General features: G+C 38.7%; 1 protein-coding gene across 4 annotated transcripts in view; it reads left to right on the plus strand.

The window, feature by feature from the left end:
* LOC122671987 (anaphase-promoting complex subunit 2) overlaps positions 1–14,932 on the plus strand; it is a 47,519-nt gene extending 32,587 nt beyond the window's left edge. Inside the window, exons 14-19 of one of the 4 annotated variants that reach the window (XR_006334427.1) lie at positions 12,641–12,832; positions 13,962–14,030; positions 14,111–14,257; positions 14,382–14,433; positions 14,518–14,589; positions 14,701–14,932. Coding sequence is in view for 1 of the 4 variants with exons in the window: in XM_043869490.1 (XP_043725425.1) it covers positions 12,641–12,832; positions 13,962–14,030; positions 14,111–14,236 (387 nt within the window). In the remaining 3 variants the exon portion in view is untranslated. Of the gene's footprint in view, positions 1–4,603; positions 4,614–12,640; positions 12,833–13,961; positions 14,031–14,110; positions 14,258–14,381; positions 14,434–14,517; positions 14,590–14,700 lie in introns of those variants that run through there. The other 3 variants (XR_006334428.1, XM_043869490.1, XM_043869491.1) reach the window with 3 other exon arrangements.
* Positions 14,933–15,669: the final 737 nt, after the last annotated feature.

Here is a 15,669-nt window from a genome sequence, read left to right on the forward strand (position 1 = left end):
AGCTTTGGAGGCTTTGGTCGCTTTACTTTTCCACCGAAAGTAAACCTTATCTTGAAGGCATCTTTGGTAGAGCGTAGAAGCTGTGGGCGTGGGCCCGAGTCTTGACTTTGGAGGCGGGCGCGAAAGTAGTTTTGGTCCGTAGTGCTCTGATAAAAAGTGAATTTTACTATTCACCACATTGTTGGTAGAACTTGGAATCTTTGAGAAGATACTTCAAAACCGCACGAGGCATTCCAGCGTGTCGAAACTTGTTTTCCTCGTTGGTTTGGTTTAGATGGTTCATTGAATTTGAATGGGCCCAGTGGTGGCTTGACTATCTAGGACCGAGATAGTGGCGGGACACGACTTTTGATACTGACGCGTGTCGATTCTTGAGCCATTTTTATGATGTCGCGTGGTGACGATTCTCAATATCGGGTTTGGAGACTAACCCGTGGGCTTAAAGGCCCACTCTTTTTGAAGTTGGCTAACGGACCTTCTGGTGGACCTTGTTGAAGAGAACTGTTGGTGATGAGGTCCAGCCCATCATTTGGATCTTGGGCATATTGGCCTTCGTGGAGGTGGGTGATGGACCCAACACTGAATGGTTTCTTCTTTTTCTTCTTGATGTCGAGGGCAGCCGGTGGGCCTCGATCTCTGCTTGTTTGGCTTTTAGCTTGAGTCTTCTCATACATTCTTGGACTTGTCCGATCCTTGATGAGGGCCACTGAGGTTTGGCTTTTGTGAGGGCTTGAGTAAGGGCCTCGGGGTGCATCTTCTTAGATCACGCTTGTCCCACTTGACTGACGAAGTTTCTTTGTAGAAAAGGGGTAGAGCAATCGGGGCCTTCGAATGTCAATTGCATACTCCCAAAATACGATCCACGCCAGGCAAGCAATGGATGAAGAACCTCAGAGATCGCATTAGGATTTGTTCGGTGTCTTGGCAAAAATGCTTAGAGCATCGAACACTGATCTGGTAGGATGTCATTAATTGGCCCAAAGGCGGCCCACATGAGGGAACCAATTAGGAATTGGGCTTGAGAACTTGAAGTCGAAACAAAAGAACCAGGAATGTTGGTTCTTACTATTTTGGAATAAGAAAGCATGGTGCCAAGCGTCCATGTAGTCAAAATAGTGAAATTCCTGGGGCTGGTAGTTTTGAGAGAACCTCTTTGTAGAGAGGGGATGTGTACCCCAATCTTTTGAACTGATAATTTGTAAAATGGTTACTGAAGTATGGGTAACCAAATTAGGATCAATTTTGTCGAAATTTTGTTTAATACGGATGGAATCCGTATCAACGAGGATGAACTCATAGAACTCTTGACTTTTTGAACTATTTGGGGAATAGAAATCCCAACCTTGGAAAAAAAGCCCTTCGAGCTATTTCCACAGGAGTGTTGCGACCTTTGGTGGCGATCATCGGGCGAAAATATCTTGATAAACTTGCTTGAGGATATCTTCGACTCTTGGGTAAGTTTTGGGAAGAAGCTGGTTTGGACATGTTGTGGAGGAACTTGGTGCGAGAAGATGTTGGGATGACCTTGTGTTAGGAACTATTTGAGTGGGACGACTAGCCACGACTTGGGTGAAGGGAATACCCTCAACTACTGTTTTGGAAGGGGATACTTTGACTAGTTGGCTTGAGGAAGTTGGTTTGGCATAGGAACCTTTTGATTTTATACTTGGTTTGGGGGGCTCCTTTGGAGCCATGATAACATTAATTGATTTAGGACCCTGCAAGAATTCACGGGTCAAGAAATCAGGAATAGAATTCATTTCTCCCTTTATATAAGTTATGTCAAAATCAAAACTCGATAAAAGGGCTTGCCATCTTGCAAAAATCTGTTTTGAAGCAATATTTTGAACATCATTTTTAAAACTTGTTTCTTTGACTGCAATCAACCCTTTACTAAAAATTTTTTGTTTAGAAGATCACTTTGAAATTTTTGAATGCAAAGAACTACTGAAAGGATTTCTTTTTTAATGGTACTATAATTTTGCTGGGCTGGGTTCCAAACTCCTGAAGCAAACTGGACTAATTGTTCTTTATCATCTTGGACTTGTTTAAGGATACCTCCGTATCCAAGTTCAGAGGCATCAGTTTCAACAATTTTGAAAAGTGCAGGATCTGCAAGTTTTAGACATGGAATTTCCTTGACTAATTTTTTAATATCTTGGACTGCTTTGGTATGGTTTGAAGTCCATGGACTTGGTTTTTTCTTGAGCCTAGAGTAAAGATCTTTACATAATTGGCTTATTTGAGGAATGAAATCTCTGACATAGTTTAGGCTTCCTAGGAACCTTTGTAATTGTTTTTTGTCTAGGATTTGGTCAGGGAATTTATCTGCAAAGGCTATAGATCTTTCTATAGGGATGACTTGGTTTTGGTAAATGTAATGACCTAAAAATGGGAAAGAACTAAGCCACTGTTTTTCATGGTGTGGAAGAAACTCCTAAGATGTTTGAAGTGTTGTTCAATGGATTTGGAAAAGACTAGAACATCATCAATATAAACTATTATGAACTGGCCGTATGGGTTTAGGATGTCGTTCATAATGTTTTGGAATTCACTAGGGGCATTTTTTAAACCAAAGGGCATTACGTTCCATTCATAATGCCCAAATGGTGTGGTGAAAGCCGTTTTGTAACGGTCCTCTTTGTGGATTTGAATTTGCCAATATCCAGACTTGAGGTCAAACTTTGAGAAGATTGTGGCTTGGTAAAGTCTTTGAAGTAACTCTTTTTTATTTGGTATAGGATATCTAATCCATTGTAAAGCTTCATTTAGGGGTTTGTAGTTTATGACAAGTCTGGGTGTCCCTCTTTCTATTTCAGCGTTCTTATTAACGTAGAAAGCCGCACAGCTCCAAGGTGACTTGCTTTTACTGATTAGATTTTTATTAAGGAGGTCTTGAATTTCTTTTTTACATACCTCTTGTAGTTCTTGGGTCATTTGAATAGGCCTGGCTTTTGTAGGGATATCCTTATCGAAAAGCTTGGTTCATAGGGAAGATGAACAATGTGCCTATGTGTCGTGCTGGAAGGCATCGGAAACTCCAACGCAGTTCTTTTTCAATTTGGGCCTTGGTGTTAGAAATTTGTTTTTGAACTGTTCTTTCTTGGAGTTTTTGTTCAATAGTCCTATGGTTAACTTCTTGTTTCAGATATTGTAGGTGTTTTTGTTTGCTTTGAATTTGACTTATAGTCGAAATGCATTACGAAATGGCTCTTGTTTTGAAAGCAGTCTATCTCTTTTGTTTTGGCTTGTTCAAAAGCGGAAATGGACTTGTTTACCTAAGATAGTTGTTGTAATTCCTTGATCCGAAACAGTGAAAGGTTTTATGAGTTCTAGGAAAGGTTGTCCTAGAATAACTTCAGTATTAAGGTCTTTTACTAATATGAAAACTTGTTTTAAGCATACTCCTTGGTTGCAGATGTGAACATCAGATAATTTATAATTTACGTTTAGTCTTGAGCCATTTGCTCCTGTTAATTTTTGAGTTGTCTTTTCAAAATACTGGGTTGGGACTAACCCTTCTTGTATGCAATTCATTTGTGCTCCTGAGTCAACCAGGGCTATGGTGCTGATCTTATGGGCTGAGGATATGACAATAGTAATATTGACATACCATTGTTGGCATTTGACTTTGTTAATAATATCAACAAAATCTTCATTATTGTTTGGTAAAGTTTGTATACTGTTGTCTTCTACTTCTTCTAAATCGATCTTTTGCTGAAACTTCTTTAAACTTGCTATGTCTGCTTTTATATTTTTGATTTCAGTCTTTAGAGTTAGGCTCTGATACCAGTAGGCTACCCTTAGTTCTAAGATCGTCTCTCCTTTTCTATTTTACTTTCCGGCAGTCCTCTGGGAGTTGCGTTGCGAGTATTAGTTGGCTTTTAGGGCCGTTGGGCAAGAGGTAAGACCCAGTTTGCGGTTAATTAGCAACTAAGATCTCCTTCACCCTTTGGTGGATGGAAGTATACCTTAGTTAGGGGGATATGTTCCGATAACTATGAGTAGACTTAGTAGAACCATGTCTTCGAGACTAGTCGGCGACTTCAGTTCGCCAAGTCAAATAATTAGTAATGAAGTTCTAACAAGTGACCTTGATCAGTCCCTTCAAAACTGGACCTTACCTAAGGTCCCAACCAAAGAAGTTTACAAACAAGAATGGTATAGTTTCACTGAAACTATCAAGACCATAGAACAAACTATCAATTACTCTCCAGATATGGAAGAGATCCAACTCTTAGACCCTTCAAATCTTAACAAGTTAAAAAAGGATTTTAATTATATCCATATAGGACTTATACAAGTAGCCATCAAACCCCTGCACAGGGAAGGGCTCAACGTAGCCCTCCTGCTTGCTCTCAGGGATCAAAGGTTCCTGCAATTTGATGATTCCCTTCTAGGAATGATAGAAACAAGTCTTCACAAAGGCCCAGTTTATTTCAATTGTTACCCAGACATAAACTTATCCTTAAATGATGCAAATCTTCTGGATACCTTAAAAGTTAACATCCTTACAAGTGGTTACAAGATGAAACAAGGTTCTATACCAATTGCTATAATCCATAGAATCCAGTACAAGGCCATGAGAACTTTGAGACCCAAGGCTCTAAGAAGAACTATCAAAGGACAAACCACGTTCATAGAAACGGACTTTGTCCATTCAAGAACAGTTCACCCTAAAACAGTGAGCTGGAAAGACATTAAGTTTCCGACAAAATGGTGTCTCCAGGCACCTTGCCCAGAGTCACTTGTTGAACCTAACAGTGACGTTGAATCTATAAACCAAGATCAGGACGGAATGGTTACTATAACATTCCAGAGAAAAGATAAACAAATAAAACCAAATCCTGAAGAGTTTGAAAAACTCAGTCAAGTCCCAAGTAGAGCTTCAACCTCTAGTTCTCTAACAAGTCTCCACTTAAAAAACCAAAGGTTACAAGAACAAATAAGGTCCTTACATATTCTAGGATTACATACTCAAATTAATAAGTAATGTCACCCAAGGAATTTATGAACAACGATCTAACAAGTCTTCTCCATCAAATGAACCAGCTTCACTAACTCAAACCGACATGCAACACGAAGCAAGAGTTGCTTGTCAAAAATGAGAAGACTATGAGATAGACAAACCCAAACTCGAATAGATTTCAATTCACCCAGAACGCTGAAAAAGAGAATGGTTTTTTAGCTACTTCTCGAAAGAAAAACAAGAAATCAAGAACCTCTGGTATGACAAAATGAGAACCATCAAAGTAGATGTTATGTTCTTTACATATTTAGACATCTATACAAGTAATAACAACATTCCTTATCCCTTTTCAAACATCAATGCCAGCAAGAAGGTATACCACACCTGGAAATTGGCTGATGACAAGACCATAGAGACAATACACCCTCCTGGTTCAAATGTTAAATTAAAAATTAACAACACGGAAATCTTGGCAACACCTTTTAGATCCATTGAAGGTGTTTCTGATGGGTCCAAGAAAATTATTGAACAAACAAATTACACAAACCAGTATTTACAAACCATAGGAAGTCAACTAATTAGAATAGAGAACTTAGTTCAAAAAGACACTCCTATTGAACCAACGTCTCTAAATCAAGCTAGTACTTCCTCAACAACAACAACTCTGTTCAAACCGTTCACGATTTCGAACAAGAGTTTAAAAAACTTAAATACTCAAGAAAACAGAGATCTAGTAAGCCAAATTTCCACAAGATTGCAAAATTTGATTGTCCCTGATACACCTCAAAAGGAAACACAAGGAAGCTCTGCTTCCAATGTGGCAAACATCCAACAAATGGATTCCTCTGAATCATCCAGTGATGAGGAGGAGCAAGAACAAGTAAATGCTATTACTAGCCCATACATGAACAATAATTATTATCCAAGACCTACTTACCCAGACCTTCAAATTGAACAAAGAAGGGAATTTTCCCAAGCAAATTACCAAAGTGGTACCATATATGAATGGAACATAGATGGTATGTCGGATTATAATCTGGCTAACAAACTCCAAGAAATGACCATGGTGAGCAATGCTCATCGGATCAAGAACATACCTGATCAAGCCATAGCAGAAATAATCATTTCTGGGTTTACAGGTCAACTTAAAGGTTGGTGGGATAATGTTCTCAGTCCAACTGAAAAGGAATCCATACTAAATGCCATTCAAATTAATGAACAAGGACTACCAATTATGATAGAAGACCAACCAGTTGAAGATGCAGTAAACACTTTAATCTTTAGTATAACAAAATATTTTTTAGGAGATCCCACAAGACTCAAGGATAGGTCTTCTGAACAATTATCAAACCTCAAATGTAAAAAATTACACGATTTCAAGTGGTATAAAGACACATTCATGACCAAGGTTCTAACTAGGGAAGATGCAAATCTCCCCTGTTGGAAAGAAAAATTCCTTACTGGGTTACCCAGTTTATTTTCTGAAAAACTTAAACAAAAATTAAGAGAGGAAAACAATGGGAAAATACCCTATCAAACCCTCACCTATGGTGACCTCATAAGCCTCGTACACAAGGAAGGATTAGCCCTATGCACAGATATCAAACTTAGAAAACAAATTAGAAAAGAATCAAAGTCCTACAAACAAGAATTAGGGGGATTCTGTGAACAGTTCGGTTTCGATTCAAAAATCACTGCTCAAAAGAAACATAAAAGTCATAGGCATAACAGGAAAAATAGATACTCAAGTAAGTACAAGACAAGAAAAGAACCAGATAAAAATTTAGACAATAAATCTAGCCCAAAGAAACAGAGACCTTACAAAAGAAATTTCCAAAAATCAAGACCAACTCAAAACACCAAGACTGGTTGTTACAACTGTGGTAAACCAGGCCACATAGCCAAATACTGTAGACTAGCAAAAAAGATTAACTCTCTCATAATGCCTGATGATACCAAAATCCAACTCTTAGCCGATTTGGGTCAAAACAGTTCCGAGAGTGAAACAGAAACCCAAGAAAATGAGTTGAACCAAATTGAGTCAAACAGTGATAGTGATGAACAGGCTTCTCCTTGTAATTGTAGCCAAGGAGTTTTTTGCAAAAATTGTGATGATTCAGAATCATCAAAATCTATAAACATGATACAATCAAGTTCAGGACTTAAAACCTTTAACAAACCAGAAGAATTTCTCAACTTTGTTGATCAAATCAAAGATAAACATACCAAGACTTTATACCTTCAACATGCCCAAGAACTTTTACAACAGGTCTCATCAACAAAACCCCAAACTAAGGTAACCCCTTATAACATAAAAAATATTTATAAAAAGTTTGACAAAACCCCTACTTCCTCACAAAACCCGGATCAAGCTACTACAAATGATCTAAAGACTGAAATCAAAAATATAAAAGCAGACATAGCAAGTTTAAAGAAGTTTCAGCAAAAGATCGATTTAGAAGAAGTAGAAGACAACAGTATACAAACTTTACCAAACAATAATGAAGATTTTGTTGATATTATTAACAAAGTCAAATGCCAACAATGGTATGTCAATATTACTATTGTCATATCCTCAGCCCATAAGATCAGCACCATAGCCCTGGTTGACTCAGGAGCCACAAATGAATTGCATACAAGAAGGGTTAGTCCCAACCCAAGATTTTGAAAAGACAACTCAAAAATTAACAGAGCAAATGGCTCAAGACTAAACGTAAATTATAAATTATCCGATGTTCACATCGCAACCAAGAGTATGCTTAAAACAAGTTTTCATATTAGTAAAAGACCTTAATCTCAAGTTATTCTAGGACAACCTTTCCTAGAACTCATAAAACCTTTCACTGTTTCGGATCAAGGAATTACAACAACTATCTTAGGTAAACAAGTCCATTTCCAGTTTTTGAACAAGCCAAAACAAAAGAGATAGACCGCTTCAAAACAGTAGCCATTTCTGAGCATCGACTATAAGTCAAATTCAAAGCAAACAAAAACACCTACAATATCTGAAACAAGAAGTTAACCATAGGACTATTGAACAAAAACTCCAAGAAAGAACAGTTCAAAAACAAATTTCTAACACCAAGGCCCAAATTGAAAAAGAACTCTGTTCGGAGTTTCCTGATGCCTTCTGGCACAGACATAGGCACATTGTTCATCTTCCCTATGAACCAAGCTTTTCTGATAAGGATATCCCTACAAAAGCCAGGCCTATTCAAATGACCCAAGAACTACAAGAGGTATGTAAAAAAGAAATTCAAGACCTCCTTAATAAAAATCTAATCAGTAAAAGCAAGTCACCTTGGAGCTGTGCGGCTTTCTACGTTAATAAGAACGCTGAAATAGAAAGAGGGACACCCAGACTTGTCATAAACTACAAACCCCTAAATGAAGCTTTACAATGGATTAGATATCCTATACCAAATAAAAAAGAGTTACTTCAAAGACTTTACCAAGCCACAATCTTCTCAAAGTTTGACCTCAAGTCTGGATATTGGCAAATTCAAATCCACAAAGAGGACCGTTACAAAACGGCTTTCACCACACCATTTGGGCATTATGAATGGAACGTAATGCCCTTTGGTTTAAAAAATGCCCCTAGTGAATTCCAAAACATTATGAACGACATCCTAAACCCATACGGCCAGTTCATAATAGTTTATATTGATGATGTTCTAGTCTTTTCCAAATCCATTGAACAACACTTCAAACATCTTAGGAGTTTCTTCCACACCATGAAAAACAGTGGCTTAGTTCTTTCCCAGAAAAAGATGGAGTTATTCCAAACCAAGGTTAGATTTTTAGGTCATTACATTTACCAAAACCAAGTCATCCCTATAGAAAGATCTATAGCCTTTGCAGATAAATTCCCTGACCAAATCCTAGACAAAAAACAATTACAAAGGTTCCTAGGAAGCCTAAACTATGTCAGAGATTTCATTCCTCAAATAAGCCAATTATGTAAAGATCTTTACTCTAGGCTCAAGAAAAAACCAAGTCCATGGACTTCAAACCATACCAAAGCAGTCCAAGATATTAAAAAATTAGTCAAGGAAATTCCATGTCTAAAACTTGCAGATCCTGCACTTTTCAAAATTGTTGAAACTGATGCCTCTGAACTTGGATACGGAGGTATCCTTAAACAAGTCCAAGATGATAAAGAACAATTAGTCCAGTTTGCTTCAGGAGTTTGGAACCCAGCCCAGCAAAATTATAGTACCATTAAAAAAGAAATCCTTTCAGTAGTTCTTTGCATTCAAAAATTTCAAAGTGATCTTCTAAACAAAAAATTTTTAGTAAGGGTTGATTGCAGTGCAGCAAAACAAGTTTTAAAAAATGATGTTCAAAATATTGCTTCAAAACAGATTTTTGCAAGATGGCAAGCCCTTTTATCGAGTTTTGATTTTGACATAACTTATATAAAGGGAGAAATGAATTCTATTCCTGATTTCTTGACCCGTGAATTCTTGCAGGGTCCTAAAACAATTTCTGTTATCATGGCTCCAAAGGAGCCCCCCAAACCAAGTATAAAATCAAAAGGTTCCTATGCCAAACCAACTTCCTCAAGCCAACTAGTCAAAGTATCCCCTTCCAAAACAGTAGTTGAGGGTATTCCCTTCACCCAAGTCGTGGCTAGTCAGTCCACTCAAATAGTTCCTAACACAAGGTCATCCCAACAGCTCTCCAGACCAAGTTCCTCCACAACAGTGTCCAAACCAGTTTCTTCCCAAAACTTACCCAAGAGTCAGTATATCCTCAAGCAAGTTTATCAAGATATTTTTGCCCTTGATGATCAGTTCACCAAAGGCTGCAACACTCCTGTGGAAATAGCTCGAAGGGCTTTTTTTCCAAGGTTGGGATTTCTATTCCCCAAATAGTTCAAAAAGTCAAGAGTTCTATGAGTTCATCCTCGTTGATACGGATTCCATCCGTATTAAACAAAATTTCGACAAAATTGATCCTAATTTGGTTACCCATACTTGATAACCATTTTACAAATTATCGGTTCAAAAGATTGGGGTACACATCCCCTCTCTACAAAGAGGTTCTCTCAAAACTACTACACCCAGGAATTTCACTATTTTGACTACATGGACGCTTGGCACCATGCTTTCTTATTCCAAAATAGTAAGAACCAACATTCCTGGTTCTTTTGTTTCGACTTCAAGTTCTCAAGCCCAATTCCTAATTGGTTCCCTCGCTGGTGGGCCGCCTTTGGGCCAATTAATGACATCCTACCAGATCAAGTGTTCGATGCTCTAAGCATTTTTTGCCAGCACACCGAACAAATCCCTGAACAGCCAGATCTCCTGAGGTTCTTCATCCATTGCCGTCTGGCGTGGATCGTATTTTGGGAGTATGCAATTGGACATTCCGAAGGCCCCGATTGCTCTACCCCTTTTCTACAAAGAAACTTGAGTCAGTGGTGGGACAAGTGTGATCTAAGAAGATGCACCCCGAGGCCCTTACTCAAGCCCTCACAAAAGCCAAACCTCAGTGGCCCTCATCAAGGATCGGACAAGTCCAAGTGATGAGAAGACTCAAGCTAAAAGCAAACAAGCAGAGATCGAGGCCCGTGGCTGCCCTCGACATCGAAGAAGAAAAAGAAGAAACCGAGTTCAAGTGTTGGGTCCATTGACCCCACCTCCACGAAGGCCAATATGCCCAAGATCCAAATGATGGGTGGACCTCATCGACCAGCAGTTCTCTTCAACAAGGTCCAGAAGGTCCGTTAGCCAAACTTCAAAAGAGTGGGCCTTTAAGCCCATGGGTTAGTCTCCAAACCCCGATATTGGAGAATCGTCACCATGAGCGACATCATAAAAATGGCTCGCAAGAATCGACACGTGGTCGTATCAAAAGTCGTGTCCTATCACTATCTCTGGTCCTAGATAGTCAAGCCACCACTGGGCCCATTCAAATTCAGTGAACCATCTAAACCAAACCAATGAGGAAAACAGTGTTTCGACACGTGGAATGCCTCGGTGCGGTTTTTGAAGTATCTTCTCAAAGATTCCAAGTTCTACCAACAATGTGGTGAATAGTAAAATTCACTTTTTACTGTAGCACTACGGACCAAAACTACTTTCGGCGCCCCTGCCTCCAAAGTCAAGACTCTGGGCCCACGCCCACATGCTTCTACGCTCTACCAAAGATGCCTTCAAGATAAGGTTTACTTTCGGTGGAAAAGTAAAGCGACCAAAGCCTCCAAAGCTCTATAAGACCCCTCGTCTTCTCCATAGAGAGGAGGAGAATCTCTGAAGAGAAAAATAGAAAGCACGCAGCACTGCTGTAGCTCAACTCTTCAAGTTCTTACACCAAGTTACTTCAAGTATTTTTAATTTTATTTCTTCAAGTGTAACTTCAAGTTTATTTCATCAAGTGTTCTTCAAGCTGTAACTAAGTTTCATCAAGTGTTCGTCAAGTCTGTAACTACAAGATTAAGCCTTTATCTCAGGCTTCAAGTTTCCTTCAAGTAAACCCGTAAGTGAATAGTTTTCTTCAAGCTTTCTTCAAGAGTCCTGTATATCAAGAGTGTAATTCAAATTCTCCAAGTAATATAAAATTCAAGATTTTATTTCTCTTTTATCTTCAAATATTGGCCGGCTCAGCCGCCTTCAAGCACAGCAGAAGGCTACCTGCAAAACGGTAGACCGCCGAGGTTACCCCTCCGAGTGCCGCGACCGGTTCAAATTAAGGACTGCAGCACCTGCTAAGCACACACAAGTTTTATTTCCGCTGACCTCTTTCAAGTTTTCACTTGCATATTTATTTCATTACTGCATATTTTATTTGGTATCCTGAGAAACCTACTGAAAATATTTACTTAAATGATATTAGGCATAAATAAGTGTCTGTCCTGTGTCTGTATACCAAGGTTTGCTTAGATAGGTTGCATAGATAGGTGTCTGTATATCAAAATGGCAGTCTCAGTAGAACTCGACAGAGAACTCACGAGTTCTGTTGAGTTCTGGTACTTTTATACGGTAAAATGGGTAGAAATTTGGGTCGAGTTGAGATCTCTACCGAGATATTGCACTTTTTTAACTCACAGGCCATCTCGTCTCGACCTTGGGAAAAACCAAGATCTCGCGAGTTTTAGTTCCATGGAAAATACTGTATATCCATAATCCAAACAGTTCTTTCCCATCTCTTTGTGTGTGTGTCTAGTGTTCTTTGATAAGAAAGTAAATTATTAGCAGAAAATAAGGGGTGAAGGGCTCCACTAGAACCAAAACACAAGGTCCTCTAGTTGGCAAGAGAGATCCAAAAAGGCCAAAAGGCAATGAAGAACCCCTTCAGTTAAGGGGATAATCTATATCTATTGACAAAGGCCACATGAATAATGCTTTATTTTAGGGGGAGAACTCTATAATAATCCCATCTTTAGCTTTGTATCTTGAAGTTATGTTTCAAGCTGTAACATCATACACTGTGTTATCCCTTTTGGTAATTGCTCTTATGCATATATGTATCTTTTTTGTTTGGATGATTCTTTCTTTCTTTTCTCTTCCTCTTCTCTTTTGACTTTTTATTTCCTTTCAAAGCAATGGCTTGAACAGCTCAAGCATTGTGTAAAGTTTTCTCACATTTCAAATTAGATTGTTATCTCCTAAGGGCTTTAGATTATGTCACAAGTTGGTAATTTTTGCTTTCTGGTTTTGTTCCCAGGGAATCCTTGTAGAATCAGGGGTTGCAGAGTCTGATGATCACATATTTACCCTTGTGGATGGAGTGGTTGATTCAAATAAAAATGGCATTAACAGTGGGGCCTGTGAGGAGCTTCTAATGGGTGATGAGGAGGGAGAAAGATCCGTGGCCTCTGTTGAGGAGCAACTACTGAAAGAGATGACTGTATATGAGGTTTGTGCTAAACATCATACCTTTCATATATGTGTTTCGTTCTTGCAAAGAAAGTGAAGATAAGGTAACAGCAGAATCATATCTCTTTTCTCTTTGATGACATCCTATATGCACGATGTTAATGTGGAGAGGGACGATCTTTGTTGCTCTCTTCTTCATAAACATGATTATAGGCCTTTTAACTACATTCTGTGGCTCTGCGAGTACCTGGGACTCCATCTTATTTTGAATTTTAAGTGGAGTCTGAGTTAAAGTCTTAGTAGGGATTGAGAGTGGAGAGGTGTTGGGCCATCCATGAGCTATCCCTTGTTATTGTTTTGGCTTTGGCTTATTGAAGTTTTCTTTCTTGCGGTCAATTGGAGGCTGGAGCTCTTGAAGGCAAAACCTAATTGCTGGTTTGCTTTTGCAGATTCTATCATCTCCCCTTTATCTACCACACAAATCTTTCCCTTCCTTCCTATCATATCCTCTCCTAACATTTGCCTTCCCTTCTCTCGCTCTCTCTTTCTTCCCTCAAAAATTTTTTTTTTTTTGGGGGGGGGTGGGGTGTTGAAGCATTCCAATCTCTTGCAAGTGCTCTTCCACTTTTTTGGAGCGCCAGTTTAAGGCAGGTCCAATTCAAATCTGTAAAACTGATGAGTGGGAACTTGACCCTCTCTATATGGTTTTGGGTGCTTAGGTAGATCATTGGAATAATCTCGTAGGTCCTTGAAATTCTAGCTTGTTGGAACTTCCATTTGATAGTTCTTAAAAGAGAATCAATTATTGCTCGTTAGTGCTGCCACTTATGTTTTGCTCAGCTTTGTTAGTTGTATTGCATGGAAGTGGAAGCTGTTAATAAGTTGTGCCCATTTTGGGAGATCATTGGCCATCCTGCATCAGTACTAATATTTGGCTATATATCCGTTTAGATGCTATATGTTATGTTAACATTGTGTCAGCACAAATCTATTTCTGCGATCTGGTTGTCAGGTACTTCAGTGTCGGGTTATAGAGAGAAGCTCTTCTCAAATAACCCAAATCACTTAGTTTTTTTGTTGGAAAATGGAGAAGTACCTACCTTGGGCAAGCGACAAAGTTTCGAGTTGCAATGTGAATGTTTTTCTAACTGATTTGGTTCTGCATGCAGAAATTTATTATGGGGATGCTTACTAATTTTGGCAGCATGGCATTGGATCGGATCCATAATACTTTAAAGGTAACAGAACCTCAAGCTCTATGACTTCCTTCGGGACAGAAGTGACTGAGTAATTCTTATTAATGGAAAATGTTGTTCAGATGTTCTGTGTTGCCGATCCTCCGTATGACAAGTCACTCCAACAGCTGCAAAATTTCTTATCTGGTCTTGTATCAGAGGAGAAGCTTGAGCTACGAGATGGCATGTACTTTCTGAAGAAGCAGTGACAGAGAGAAGGTTGCAGTAATGTAAGCTATGGATTCAGCAAATGGCCTGATTTTGTTTCTCAATGTGCTGTAACAAATGGTTTAGAATTTCTTCTAAAACTAGGTTGCTCTCAAAGAACTTTCCTGTCTGATTTGGTTCTGCCAGATTACACTGAGAGTGGAGATTCAAGAAATTTCAAAAGGCTGGGATTTCAGGTCCATTGATACTAGACTTGGTTATTGTTTTTGAAAATTTTTATGTTAATTTTTTTTCTAGCTTAACTGAATCTTCTCTGTCATGGTTTGGAAGAAGTGCTTTGGTACCGTTGATTTGAGATATCTGGCATTATACTGACTTTCATCCCTAGATTCTGGTAGGGATAGTTATCTATCAGATCTAACCCCCCTGGGCGTGCATGCGTGCGTGCGCCTTCCTTTTATTTTCTCCTGACTGGTCCTTTACTTGTTGGATCCTGGTTGTGCAGGTTGCTTATGCTTCTACGGATTATGAATGCAGTGATCAATGATGTGGAAAGCAAGGACAGTTTGTAGGAAGGTGGCTTAATTCCTAGCTGCTACATGCCATTATAGTTCATATTACATAAATCCTTAGGATTCCATCTGGTTTGATGTTAAGTGTTGTCAAGTAAATATTATATGAGATAAAAACCAATAACAGAAATAATAATAATAATGTAGATAATAAGTTTGTGAAAAGTGAAGTTAAATATTATGTTTGCTATACTTTTGTATAAAAATTTAAATTAGTTGTTATATTTAGTGAATTTTTAGCTATTTACACAATCTCTGGTATTAGTTAGAAGGTTTTGATTTTGCTTGCTTACAGCAAATTTTTTTTTATACGTTACAAAATTGTACATCCGAGAAGACCAAGCCTTTATACTGACTACTGAGTCTTGTTTGGGTTGGAGGATCCTTAAAAATCTTGAAAGTGCTTGGAAGAAACAAAAAAGAGAAGTTTCCATTTGGTTTTTTTTGGGGGGATGAAAACTTTCCATATGTATGTCTATAGACTATAGGTAAGGGACAGAACTCTAGTTGCATTCATTAGGGTTTTTTTTTTTGGGGGAGGGGGGATGGGCGGGGGAGGGGGGAGGAATTGGAGTTGAACTGTTGAAGTCATAGCAATGGGGTTTTCTTTTTTCGGTAGGTCAGAGCTTGTTTCAAGCAGATACTCTTGTATTCCTCACGAACGATCCCTTTACTTGAAAAGCAGAGAGTAGGGGCTGGAGTTGATCTCCAGGGAACTCTCCAATGATTTAGTAAAGCTACTAATATGAATAATGGGATACAGAAGAATTGTTTTAGATCCCTTAAATGTGATAGGTTGCCAACTGTGATGGTTTATCCGGTTGATTTGTTTCCGTTCGTGGAGAGTCACATACTCACAATTAACCACGTGAGTGATTGTTTGCGTCTTTATTTGGTTGCGA

Source organism: Telopea speciosissima, chromosome 8, assembly GCF_018873765.1.
Source record: "Telopea speciosissima isolate NSW1024214 ecotype Mountain lineage chromosome 8, Tspe_v1, whole genome shotgun sequence".
In the NCBI taxonomy this organism is placed as follows: domain Eukaryota; kingdom Viridiplantae; phylum Streptophyta; class Magnoliopsida; order Proteales; family Proteaceae; genus Telopea; species Telopea speciosissima.